Source organism: Crinia signifera, chromosome 3, assembly GCF_055691185.1.
Source record: "Crinia signifera chromosome 3, ASM5569118v1, whole genome shotgun sequence".
Lineage (NCBI taxonomy): Eukaryota > Metazoa > Chordata > Amphibia > Anura > Myobatrachidae > Crinia > Crinia signifera.
The window spans coordinates 233,171,378-233,185,826 of NC_139219.1; the positions used below are offsets into that span (position 1 = coordinate 233,171,378).

General features: G+C 46.3%; 1 protein-coding gene across 4 annotated transcripts in view; it reads left to right on the forward strand.

Annotated features, from left to right (window-relative positions):
* Positions 1-14,449, forward strand: part of MCF2L2 (MCF.2 cell line derived transforming sequence-like 2) — a 316,747-nt gene that overhangs the window by 228,078 nt on the left and 74,220 nt on the right. For all 4 annotated transcript variants that reach the window (XM_083177641.1, XM_083177640.1, XM_083177642.1 and 1 more), the window contains exon 18: positions 12,104-12,173. In XM_083177641.1, the coding sequence (XP_083033767.1) occupies positions 12,104-12,173 (70 nt within the window). The remainder of the gene's footprint in view (positions 1-12,103; positions 12,174-14,449) is intronic.

The window sequence follows — 14,449 nt, forward strand, 5'->3', positions numbered from 1 at the left end:
ACCTTTCTACCGAACTTCGCGTCTGCCGAAGATAGGACATCAATCCGAGAGTGCCTGGTAAACGTATGGATGGAAGACCATCCCGCTGCTTTACACAGATCTACTGCCGAGGCTGATTCCTTCTCAGCCCACGATGCGGCTACTGCCCTAGTAGAATGTGCTTTGAGCCCCTTGGGCGGCTCTTTTCCTTTGATCTCATATGCTTTAATTATGCATAACCTGATCCATCTTGCAATTGTGGCCTTTAAGGCCATATGACCTTTGTTCTTTTCACTTGTAAGCACAAATAGATTCTTTGCCTTACGAAAACTCTTGACTCTTTCTGTATATACAGTCAATGCCCTTACTAGGTCTAGTTTATTCAAACATTCTTCTTTCTCATTTCCTGGATTCATACATAACGAAGGCAATACTATTTCTTGATTAAGATGGAATTCCGACACCACCTTTGGCAGAAACTTGGGATTCGGGCGTAATACCACTTTATCACTAAAAAAATTCAAAAAAGGCTCCTCAGCCCATAACGCCTGCAGCTCGGACACTCTCCTTGCTGAGGTAATTGCTACTAAAAAAAAAAACTTTCCAGGTAAGAAGACTTAAATTAATCTCTTCCAATGGTTCGAACGGCTCAGCTGCCAATACGCCCAGTACCAAATTCAAGTCCCATGGCGCCCTTGTCGCCCTGACTCTCGGCCTTATTCTCTTCGCTGCCTGAAAAAATCGACGTACATATTTATTGTCAGCAACCCTTCGATCCAACATCGCTCCTAGGGCTGCCACCTGCACTTTTAGTGTATTAACTGCCAGTTTCATTTGTAAACCCTTTTGCAAAAACTCCAAGATAGAGGAAATTTTCTTTGGAATCATTTGATTCTCACGACACCAATATATGTATTTCTTCCACACCTTATAGTAAGATTTTGAGGTTGAAATTTTCCTTGCCTTCAGAAGTGTGTTTATGACATTTTTAGAAAAACCTTCACTCTTTAAGCAGTTGACCTCAACCGCCAGGCCGTCAGCCTCCAGGCCTGAGGTTGCGCCTGACGTACTCAGCCTTGTATCAGTAGGTCCGGTGTCGACGGGAGTGTCCATGGTTCGTCCACCGCCATCTGGAGAACTTTGTTGAACCAAGCTCTCCTCGGCCAGAAAGGCAGTATTGCCAGAACCTCTGTCCTTTCCCTCTGGATCTTCCTCAGTAACTTTGCAATGATCGGAAAAGGTGGGAACACATAGGCCCTTGCCATGTCCCAGGTGGCTGTCAATGCATCTATCTGCGATGCTTGAGGCTCCTGAAACCTTGAGAAGAAAACTGGCACCTTTCTGTTGGCCGCTGTCGCCATAAGGTCCACTTGTGGAACCCACCACCTGTTTGTCAGTGCTGAAAACACTTCGTTGTTCAGTTCCCATTCGCCCGGCTGACACTTTTTCCTGCTCAGCTCGTCCGCGACTTGGTTCTCCTTTCCTGCTAGAAAAACTGCTATGATTGCGGGAACTTTGACTTCTGCCCACTCGAACAACTCTGTTACACCTTTCATGAGCTGGCGGCTTCTTGTGCCACCTTGCCGATTGATATATGACACCACTGACTGATTGTCGGATCTCACAACCACTTCTTTCCCGACCAGCTCTTCCTGAAAGTACTGACAGGCTAGTACCACTGCCTTCATTTCCCTTAAGTTTGAATGCGCCTCTTGCCAAACTCGTGACCACTCGCCTTGAGCCACTTTTTGTCCGCAGGTTGCCCCCCATCCTGACTGACTGGCGTCTGTAGTCACTATGACTTGCTCTATTGTCGCAAACGATTTTCCTTTTTTTAAGCGGTTCTCGTCCGTCCACCATTCTAGGTCTGACCTTGCGGCTCTTGTCAAGATGATCCTTTGTGACAGATCCTTGCTCTTTCCGTCCCACTGTGCTAGGAATGCATTTTGTAGTTTTCTTGTGTGCCACCTGGCCCACTGTACTGTATCTAGTGCCGCTGCCATGAGGCCTAACACTGTCATACAGTCCTTTGATGACACCACCATTCTTTTGGATATCTCTCTCGCCTGATGTACAATTTTCTTCCTTCTGTCCTCTGTTAGTTTCACGGTCATATTTTGGGTGTTTATCACCACCCCTAAATACTTTATTTGCTGAGTTGGAGTCAAATGACTTTTTTCTCCATTGATTAGCCATCCATGCTCTTTCAGACACTGAATAACTTTTTCTGTGTCCCTCTTTGCCGCTTCCTCTGACTTTGCCACCACTAGTATATCGTCTAGATATGGCCAAAGGGTAATTCCCTCTTTCCTTAGTTTTGCTACCACCACTACCAAAACCTTGGAGAATGTTCTCGGGGACGTGGCCAGGCCAAATGGTAGTGCTGTGAACTGGTAACAAATGCCCTGTGTACTGAATCTTAGGAACTTTTGGTGTTTCCAGTAAATGGGGACGTGCAAATAGGCATCTTTTAGATCTATGGATGTCATGTAATCGCCCTGTCTCAGATCCGGAAGAATTGATCTGATTGACTCCATCTTGAATGGTCTGACTGTCACAAATTGGTTTAGCTTTCTTAAGTCCAGTATGGTTCGAAAACCCCCCGTGGCCTTCCTTACTATAAAGAACCTGGAGAACCAACCGATCTGCTTTTGATCCTTTGGTACAACCCCGACCACCTTTTGCTGTAACATCAGATCTAAGCTTGATAACAGCGCTTCCCGTTCTTCTTTTTCTCTGGGGACTGGTGATTCCAGAAAACACCTTCCTGGATACCTTGAAAACTCTATTTTGTATCCGGTGTGTGTTATCTCTAACACCCACCGATCTGTGGTGGTTTGCTGCCAGACGTGGTGAAATTGCAGTAGTCTGGCGCCTACCACCGGAGTCCTGGCGTCATTGACTGTCCTTCTGGAAGGTGGACTTAGCGTCCTTTCCTCTTTGGGCTCGAAAATTCGTTCTCGAATTCCAAGACCCCCTCCTGAACGCTCTCCCTGGCCTATAGACCCTTGTATCTCTATACTCCTGCGGCTGAAACCTGCCAAACCTACCGGTGGTATTCTTTTTCGCCACCTTGTCTTGGGGCAGCCATACTGACTTACCCCCCGAGATCTTTGTGATCAACTCATCCAGTTGTTTCCCAAAAAGGTAGTTCCCTTGGAACGGTAATGACAGCAATTTGTTTTTTGACTGGACATCGGCCGCCCATGGCTTCAGCCAAAGTGCCCGTCTAACCACGGCTGTAGTTGCTGCTGCCCTGGCCGCCAGACGTATTGAATCCATGGAGGCCTCGCACATGAACTCAATAGCCAGCTGAATATCCTGGACACTTTTTAGCAAATCAGACCTTCTGATTCCGTCCAACAGGTCTGCCTCTAACTGATGACACCATCCCCTTGCTACTCGAGATGTGACTGCCATAGCAGCTGCAGGTTTTAGGGAAGCACCCATCATCAAATGCTGTTTCCTTAACCCCAATTCTATCTTTCTGTCCATGGGGTCCTTAAAAATATTTGCTTCTTCAAGTGGAAGCGTAGTCTTTTTAGATAATCGTTCTACCGCTGCATCGACCTTTGGAGTTTCATCCCATGATTGGACTTGGTCCTTTTGGAAAGGGTACATCTTCCCCACTTTTAAAGGAACCGTGACCCTCTTGTCAGGCACCTTCCACTCTTCCGCTATCACTTCTTTTAAAGACTGGGACAAAGGAAATGTTTTCCCCTTTTTTTTTCTTATCTTTAAACAATAATTCTTGAAGATTCAAATCTTCTTGTGGGTCTTCTATATTAAGGGCTGTATGGATCAATGTAAGCAAATTGTCCACCATATCTGGATTAAAATCTTCCTCAGATTTATCCAGCCCTGCGTCATCATCATCGTCAACACTTTGACTTAATATAGGCTCTTTATTTGGCCCCTCTTTAGAGTCATCTGAGTCCTCACTCAGGACTGCATGTTTCCTCTTGGCAGTTATTTTAACCAAATCCTCCTTGGTTACAAAAGAACCTGAGAGTGCACTTCTGAGCATCTCCACTAGACTTGCCATCTGTGCCGGAGGTAGAATCTGAGCAGATTTACATCCATCACAAATACTGCCCACATGTTTCTCTGGCAGCAAAAGATCACATAGACTGCATTTAGGCACATTCGCTTTTTTAGGCTTAGCCTTGGACTCCTTGTCTTTGCTTGACTCTGATCTACAAACAACAATAAAGAAAAATATCTCTTACCCTTCTGAACATAATCCCTGCTAGCTACAGCAAAAAAAACCCCAGGGATATGGCTTACCCTGACTTTTTAACAGACTGCCGCTTTTCCTCCTCCATGGTATCAGGGGCGCAGCACTAACAATAATAAAAACCAGAGTGAATCTCAAATCGAAAAAAACACATACTTCACTCCTTTCTGCATGAGAATGATCCTACCTGCACCACCTTGTAACACTAGATAACACAGCCTCCCTAAGCAACCAATAACTCTGCACAGGAGAAAACCAGCATACACAAACACCGTTTAAACGCTATGCCTATAAAAAGAAGAAACAGAATGTGAGCATAGCGCTCCTTCAGGTGGTACAGCAGGAGGGACACAGAAAGCTTAAAGCCGTTGGTGGTATAGTGCTTACCGGCGTCTCCACGCTCCGTTCGCGCTCCTGCAGAACGCTGTCCCCGACTTCCGCCACACTTCGGCGGAAGCCGTCATTCTTATGCGCTGCCGCCCGCTGATGACGTCCGCCCGCTCTCCCTAAGGATAAACGCAGGCCCGAAGTGACGCGCACGCGTCCCACGCTGTCTCCCGCGCCACGCCGGGGACGCCACCGCCTGTAGCTCGCCCCAGGGGTCGCATGCAGCACCCGGAGCCGATGCTCCTAGAGGCCGGCTCAACCTCTCTTCCCTCTGCCAGAACGCCGCAGCGGTGGCTCGGGCCTTATCTGAGCTTCACAGGGTAAGCCCACACCTTCACTACCCCGGAAAGGGAAAAAAAGACACTGAGCGAAGGAGGAGGTGCCCCAATATAGGGGGATGGTGTCTTTTTTTCCCTTTCCTGTCACTACCCATGGGGGAGGAACCCATGTTGTAATGGCTGCCATGGGGATGTAGAAGAAATGAATGTTATTGAGCTAAATAATAGAGTAGGCGCCCAAAAAAAAAAGTCTGCGATATTAGCAGTTTTTCTGCTTTAAAAAACAAAGCAAAACAGAACCCAAAACGTTTAGGCGGTGTTTTGGTGAAACCCATTAGAACCCAAAACCTGAAGGTAATCAGAAACCAAAACCCAAAATGCCAAAAGTGGCCGGTGCACATCCCTAATTATAAAATGTGGCATAAAATTAACTGAATGGCATTACAATGTTACATAATATGATATGGGGCACTGTCAGGGCCGGCGCCACCACTAGGCAGGTCTAGGCATTTGCCTAGGGCGCCGGCCACTGGAGGGCGGCAGTTCGCCCCTCACCCCCCGTGCAAAGGGGGTCCATGCTGGCTTCTGACAGAAGCCTGCAGTGGTGTCCTTGCCGCGCGGGTACCTCCTGCGGCGCTGAGTATAACGCTTAAGCTGGCGGCGGTGGGGGGTCCCTTCAGTGAATAAGAAATCACTAGCGCTATGCGGCTGTGCGGGAAGCGCTTCTGTTTTTAAAACACTGGCCGCACGGCGCACGCTGATTGGCTGAGATTCAGCCAATCAGCGTGCGCCGTGCGGCCAGTGTTTTCAAAACAGAAGCACTTCCCACGCCGCTGCATAGCGCTAGTGATTTCTTATTCACTGAAGGGACCCCCCACCGCCGCCAGCTTTATACTCAACGCCGCAGGAGGTACCCGTGCAGCAAGAACATCACTGCAGGGCTGACTCCTGTCAGATGCCAGCCTGGACCCCCCTGCCCGCTCCTCAGATGGCGCAACAGGTACCCCGGCACCAGGGCGCCCCCACCCCGACTCGCCTGGGGCGCTCCGGTGCCTTGCACTGGCCCTGGGCACTGTAATGTGGCACAATATGAATTAAAGGCACTATATTGTGGCATAATATGAATTGGGGGCACTGTAATATAGAATAATATGAACCGGGACCAGGGGTGGAAGCTCATACCATGTGCCTGGAGGCAACATAGATGGTAGTCCACCCCCCCAGATAATACAGACAGCATCGGTGACCACAAGATACTACAGCGAGCATCAGTGACCCCCAGATACTACAGATACTGTAAGATCGGCTATCCCCAGATACTACAGACATCACTGGTGGCTCTCAGATACTACAGACATCACTGGTGGCCTCCAGATACTACAGACATCACTAGTGGCCCCCAGATACTACAGACAACACCTGTGACCCTGCGATACTACAGACAGCATGCCTCCATTGGCTCGGGGAGTTGCACCACTGTGTGCAGTTATAGTCAAAGCTAATAATCTCTAGCACTATACCCAATGAGTGGGGATTTGCTGTATCTGCGATACCAATATGACTCAAATTTTAAAGAAAGAGATGTAATATACACCTCACAGAAGGGTTCGATCACACCAGGTGTTTTTCATCATGTAAGGAGTGGGCGCTGGGGTTTATAAGACATATCTGTGTTCTTACTTACCAGCAGATGCAATCTTGTAATGTTACTAAAACCTTGCTAAAAAAAAATGCTTATCAATAAAAATTAAAACAAAAACACAACATACTGAAAATCATTTAGCATTTAAATAGGGAATCATTTTATTGACAATCTAAAAATAAACAAATGGTGACAAGGAAGAGGAGGCAAACAGATCAGCATCTGACTACTGTATGTGGCCCTACACCAATGCAAAATATTAAGGATGTCAGGATTCAGTGGCGGTTACACCTACTGTACCTGCTTGCTGGTCACAGCTGGCAGGAGTCACCTTTCCAGTCTCATGGCTCCCTGACATGTTCTCCTCTGCAGTATAGTGACAGTCACGTCATCCCTCCAGCCATCTCCTTGGCATCCTCATGCCACACAATTGACCAGTTTCCTGGACTCTTCTGTAACAACTGCAGCAGCCACCACAGGTGCACTATTGCTCACTGCAGAAGTTACACATATAGCAGTAGCGCACACAGTCTGAAAGCTGAGGGTCCCCTCTTTCCATGGGTACAAGAATTTTAAAAATCGACCCTGGGGAACCGGAGATATCCGACTTCAAAGCAGTGTTTCCCATCCAAGCCTGTTAATTGCTCTCCCCAGTCAGATATTTCAGTTTCTGTCTGACAGAGTTTTTCTGAGGGTATATTCCATTCTGAGATACCTGTATTTATAGCCTTTCGCGGCCATCTTGAATATGCGTTCCACATCCCGTTTTGAGTACAGGATAATTTCCTTACATGTGTATACTCCGGCCGGCGGCCATTTTTACACACAGCGAAAGGCATGTGTGTAAAATCAGAAGCGCCGCTGAGGAGCCAATAGAATCATTCTAATGAGAGGCCCGGAAGATGAAACATCTCTGCGCCTCTCAGTCCGCTGCGGGGAGCTGCCGGAGTCGCCGGCAGCTTGAAGAACCTGGAAGAAGAACTGGACTACGGCGGATCAAGACTGAAGAACTTCCATGGAGGACCTGGGTGAGTAGGATTTCCTTCCACAGGTCCACCATGGATTTCTTCGGACCCCGGACCTTACGCCGACGCCGACATGGAGATCGACATGGTGAAGAATGCCGACATAGATCCGGACCAGGACAAGGCACCGGATCAAGACCCTGGGACCTACCTACGGGATCAAGATAGGTAAGTATCAGTATGTGTGTAATGTAAGTATTAAAGTTTTATTTTTCTTATGTGTCAGTGTGTGTTTATTTCACTAATTTTTTTTACTGTGGAACTACAAGACCCAGCAGGCCCTTTAATGCCCCGCAGGCTGGGACTTGTGGTTCTCCAAGTCCCAGCATGCAGGGTAGGCTTGCTGGAACTCATAGTTCCACAGCTAAAAACAATAGTTTATTCTTTTTTTTACACACAATCAGCTTGATGCCCACCGCCCAGGGGCATCGAGGACAGCACCAGGCTTCAGCCTGGTCAGGTAAGTCCTGAAGGGGGGGACCCCTTTATTGGGGGGTCCCAACTCCCCCAGGGCCCCTGGCCAGGCTGACTGGTCAGGGGGTTAATGCTTTGGCCGGGGGGACTTGTATAAAAAGTTTTCCCCCGGCTGTGGCATTATCCTGTTGGCTGGTTGAGCCTGGGGCTGGTTCTTAAAATACGGGGGACCCCTAGTCATTTTGTCCCCCGTATTTTGGGAACCAGCCCTGGACCTGGAGCCTGGGGCTGGTTGTTAAAAATCAGGGAACTCCTATTTGTCGGGTTCCCTGATTTTAAATTACCGGCCCACGCCGTTTTTATTTATTTATTTATTTCTACACTAATTCGTATTAGCGGCCGTATATATGTGCCCCTAATTAATACGCCATCGGAGGGTTACAAAGCAGTCGTATATGACTGCTTTGTAAATCCCCCTCCGGAACACGACAAAGCATACGAGGTATGCTGTCGTATTAATTCGTATTAAGAATACGAATGCAACTTTTTGCATTCGTATTCTTAGTAAATTTCCCCCATTATATCATAGCTTTGTGTAATTAAAACAATTTACAGCATTTACAATGGATTACAATGGATAGCACTTTTGTGTTTGTGATGCCTGGCACGCACGTGCAGAAGCCCATAACAAGTAATACAAGTTTTAAAAAAGATGGCTTAATGCTAATGGTAATTACACCAAGTTATGCAGTAACTAGAAGAGGGGTTAGAGTTTTTCGAAGAGCATTAACAGGGAAATGCTTCAAAGGAAATATCCTGTTTAATGCACAGTTAATAGTTAAAACTAGAGATGTACGGCGGCCACTTTTTCGGGTTTTGGTTTTGGATCTGGATCTCCCTTCGTGTTTTGGATCTGGATTGGTTTTGGCAAAACCACCCTTGTGGGTTTTGGTTTTGGATCTGGATTTTTATGAAAAAATGCTAAAAATGGCTAAAATAACAGAATTTGGGCCTGTTTTTGCCCCTAAAGTATTATTAACCTCAATAACATTAGTTTCCACTCATTTCTAGTCAATTTGGATCACTTCACAGCTTACAAAATTGTTTTCATTTACTGTAGTTGGGCCAAAAGGGTATACCGAGGTAGCTGGATGACTAAGCTAAGCGACAGCAATCGGCATCACATACATGTGGACCTTACACTTCCAACCTGGCAGAGCGGCACTGCAGGGGCAGACAGGGTGGCAGTTTAATAAACTATCCCAAAAAAAGAGAAATGCTCCAAACAGCAATACAAAGAGGTATCGGCCTTGTCATGACTGGTGGTAGCAGCTTCAGCACTCCCACTATTTCCTCCTCCATCATCCTCCAAAAATGTGTTTTTATTTTATTTATTACTTTTATTTCTTTTTCTTACTTTACAATGGACACAGCCTGTCACACTGGACACAGCCCCTTGGACACTGGACACTGCCCCTGGACACTGGACACAGCCTGTCACCCTGGACACAGCCCCTGGACAATGGACACAGCCTCTGGACAAAGCTCCTGTACACTGGACACAGCCGTCACACTGGACTCAGCCCCTGGACAATGGACACAGCCATCACACTGGACACAGCCTCTGGACATCGCCCCTGGACACAGCTCCTGTACACTGGACACTGGATATATGTCGTCACACTGGACAATGGATATATGTCACGCTGGACACAGGATATATGCCGGCACACATTACATGTCACACTGGACACAGGATATATGTTGTGACTTGTGACACTGGACACAGGATATATTGTCGTCACACTGGCCACTGGATATATGTCGTCACACTGGACACAGGATATATGTCGTCACACTAGACACAGGATATGTCGTCAGTCATCACACAGGACAGGACACAGGATATATGTCGTGAGTGACTCGTGACACTGGACAATGGATAAGATATAGGCCGTCACACTGGACACAGCCCCTTGTATTACTGCAGCCCCTGTACACAGTAGACTACTCAGCAGCACTGCAGCCCCTGCGTGTGAGCACTGCAGCACTGAGTTAGTTAGTTAAATCACAAAAAACACAGGGTTCAGGGCTAAATAAATCACAACACAGGGCTTAGGGCTAAATAAATCACAACAGGGCACGGGCCACAGTACAGCCCCTGGACAGTGGACACTGCAGCCCCTGCGTGTGAGCACTGCAGCACCTAGTTAGTTAAATCACACTACAGGGCTCAGGCCTATAAACAGTCACTGACTCTCAAGTCTACAACACAGGGCAGTGAGGGCACAGGGCAGGTCACGGAGCACAGCACAGGGCAGTGAGAGCACAGGGCAGGTCACGGAGCACAGCACAGGGCAGTGAGGGCACAGGGCAGGTCACGGAGCACAGCACAGGGCAGTGAGGGCACAGGGCAGGTCACGGAGCACAGCACAGCACGGAGCACATGGCACGGAGCACAGCACAGGGCAGTGAGGGCACAGGTCAGGTCACGGAGCACATGGCACAGAGCACAGCACGAAACACACGGAGCTTCCCAACCACCCTCTTCCCTCTCCAAGTTTGGAGTGAAGATGGCGGGGCGCGCGTGCGTCTTTTATAAGATCCCGCTCCCGCGAGAATCCGACAGCGCGATGATGACGTTCGGCCTCGTTATTGGTCCGGAATTCAGGCGGGAACTCCCGAGCCGGCTCGGATCTGACCCGGATACCCGATATTCGGATCTGTCGGATCTCGGGGATCCGAACCCGCTCATCTCTAGTTAAAACAAGTAAAATACTGTCAGAATTAGTGTTAGTCGAGATTGAAATAGACCACAGGTTCTGAAAGTCGGTCCTCAGGACCCCACACAGTGCATCTTTCGCAGGTCTCCTCACAGAATCAAGTGATATAATTAGCTCCACATGTGGATCTTTTACAATGTGTCAGACAGTAATGAGTGCACCTGTCGGGTGACCTGGAAAATGAGAACTGTGTGGGGTCCTGACGACCGAGTATGAGAACCACTGAAATAGACAAAATGCAGTGTCAATATTTAAATTTTGGCAAAATTACAGCAGTGTTGCCATTATGAATATAGATATTGTTGATGTCGAAATAAAAAATGATTTCTCACTTATCCCATCTTGTGTCTCTTCTGCTTACCGTGTCAACGAGAATCAGGCCCTAAGAGCACAGGAATTGCCATGTATTATGTGTTCAATAATTATGTTGATGCAGTGCAAGAAAAGTTAAGCAATGCTTTTGAACTGAAATTGCCGTAAATTTGTGCAGCAATGCATAGCCTGAGGCTACAATGTGAATCTGCTCCTACCGTGTTTCCCCAATAACAAGACACCATCTTATTTTTTTTTCCGGTCCAAAAAACACCATAGGGCTTTGTTTGGGGTAGGTCTTATTTTAATTAACGTTGACACATAGTTGTCTACCCTCCTGCATTCTGCAGGAGACTCCCTGAAATAACAGCAGTCTCCCTCTCTCCCTCATTAGTCTAGCAATCTCCCTCATCTCACCTAGCCCACATTACACTTTTTACAATTTTTTGGGAAAAATAGGAATGAGAGATAGAAACATTTACATTGAATCATCAGCACTATTCCCAGCACTTTAGCAAATATAGTATCTATTACTAACTGCTTTGGGGCTTATCTACATTTGGATCTAAGTAATTTAAAAAGATTCCTCTCAGATGTAGCAGCACACACCCACGCTTCTAGATGCCATGTTCACAATCTCTTTTCGCAATCTCTCCATATATGGAACTAGATACGCCCTTTGGGCAGTGCATGACACGCCACCTCCAATGGGGCTCTATGCTAAATTCTACTACCAAATATAATCTCCCTGAAACTAGTTTATTAAACATAGGCAAGAATGCATTGACAGCAATTTCAATAATGCATGCACGCCAGTATCATTCAGAAAATGAGAGGCGGGTGCAGCTGGGGGGCGGGGGGCATTGTTCAGTAGTGCAGGGACCGGCAAAATGGGGATTTGGCTAGGTCTTATTTTCGGGGTAGGGCTTATTTTGGACCGCTCTGCAGAAGTAAGGGTAGGTCTTATCATCGGTGTAGGTCTTATTATCGGGAAAACTCGGTACATTTGTATTTGTTTCTAATTTTTGTTTCTGTTGTTGTTTTAGTACATTTCTAAAAGAGCTGGAAAACTGTACTGAGAATACAGATTCACTTGGAAGATGTTTTTTAAAAAGGGTAAGATATCCCCTACTATTGTATTTGTATTACTGATTTGCCTATAAAACTAATTTGAAAAAAAAAAAAGACTTAATAACTGCATAGAATCAAGAAATATAGGGGAAATTAAGTTGAATGCAATGTTGTATAGCTCTGGGAATGGAGAGAAAGAGGGGTGGTGCCAATCGCACAGGACTCGAGGGCATATATTCAATGCCGTGGGCGAGCGGTGACTGCGAGCAGGACTTTTTGCTCGCAGTCACCGCTCACCCTGTCAGTATTCAACTGACCCCCCTCATTCGCAAATTCCCCCTCGCTCCGTTTTTTGAGCGAGGGGGAATTTGCGAATGTGCCTCCAAAAACTGCGAGAATCGAGGCTAATTACAGCGAGTTTGCTGCACTAGCCTCGGCTCTCGCAGTTTAGGAGAATCCTCGCCGTTCTGTGACTGCGAGGATTCCCCCGGAACGTTGCATAGTGCGAGCGGCCAGCGCGGGGGTTAAACTGCGAGGATCACTGGTTTTCTGTGATCCTCGCAGTTTAACCCCCTCGCCGGCCGCTCGCACCGGCATTGAATACTTGCCTATATGTTGAGAAGGAGGACCCCCCAATTGTCATATATACCTGTCAGGTCACTATATTTCGCAGGTGTGCTACCACTGGACATAAATTGTATACGAGAAGAGGAAAAGCTGTCCTATATGTGTTGTACCTAACAATGATAAAAATTCACTTTTATGTCGGTAGTTTAAACCTGCAAAATATATAAAAAACTACATTGACACAGAAATGACATGAAATATAAGTGTTTTAAAATTAGGTGGCAGGCTGGTAGTACACTGTGATTTATATCTGTATACTCTTTTTAGTGCAATGAAGGTTGACATTCTCCAAAAGGTGCGTACACGCGGGGCAATATGATCGCCAGCGATTTATCGCTGGTGCACACTCCAATCACTGGCAATATGGTCGCTCAGCGATATTTGCTATAATCGCCCCCCGTGTGTACGCACCTTTATTCAAATTATCTGCATGTATTTGCGTCTTTATTGATATGTATTCATTCTTTAATAAATTGCGCTAAATTGCATTATTACAGTCCTCTATTACAGAGACCAGTTTGTTATTCAGTTCTTGTTATAAGAACAGTGTCACCACTATGGGGAAACTGCCACATATAGGGGGTTATTCTAGTCCATTCTTTCTGACAAAATCCTTCTTAGATGGACAAAACCATGTGCACTGCGGGTGGGGCAGATGTAACTTGTGCAGAGAGAATTAGATTTGGGTGGGGTTTTTCTTCAAAGTGAGATCTATATTGAAGTGTAAAATCATGCAGTCAGTATTTTCCCTGCACAGAAACAAAATAACTCACCCAAATCTAATTCTCTCTGCACATGTTACATCTGCCCCCCTGCAGTGCACATGGTTTTGTCCATCTAAGAAGGATTTTGTCAGAAAGAATGAACTAGAATAAACCCCATAGGGCCTGCTTCTGGTTCACTTGCAAAAGCAAATTCAGTAAATTCACTCTCTAATGGACAAAACCATTTGCACTGCAGGTGGGGCAGAAGTAACATGTGAAGAGAGAGATAGATTTGGGTGAGTTATTTTGTTTCTGTGCAGGATAAATTTTGGCTGCTTTATTTTTACACTGCAATACAGATATCAATTTGAAGTACAACCCCACCCAAATCTAACTCTCTGCACATGTTACATCTGCCCCACCTGCAGTGCACATGGTTTTGCCGATTTTGAGAACAAATTTGCCCTGAGATCAATTCTGAATTAGGCCTAATGTGCAGATTCCTTACTGGGAAAGTAACTTAGATCATTTTGCTTGTACACTTTTAAATGTATACTAACAAATAGTGCATATGTACAGTTTACATTTGTGTTGCAACAAAATATTTAGTAGTGTATAATTGCTCACTATTGGGGACATGATTTAGATCCCAATACACACTAGATGAGAAAGTAAAAGATATCGCTCAGAAAGGCCCTTCTGAGCGATATCTTTTACTATCTCGTCTACTGTGTATACTCCACATCGTTAATGTGCGCCCACGCATATTTAATGAACCCCTCCCTCCTATGAACAGTTCAGACAAGAGAGGTCATCTTTGATGATGGCCATGCTGTAGCATCACTCCCTCCCCGCCAGCATTGGTAAATGTGTATGCACTTGCTGGTATATACCTAATTTGTGATTTGGGTGTTTAGGGTGGACACCTGGAGGGACGTTACTAGCTGCTGTTAAGCGCTAGGTTGGAATATATTTTATTTAAGCACTTGC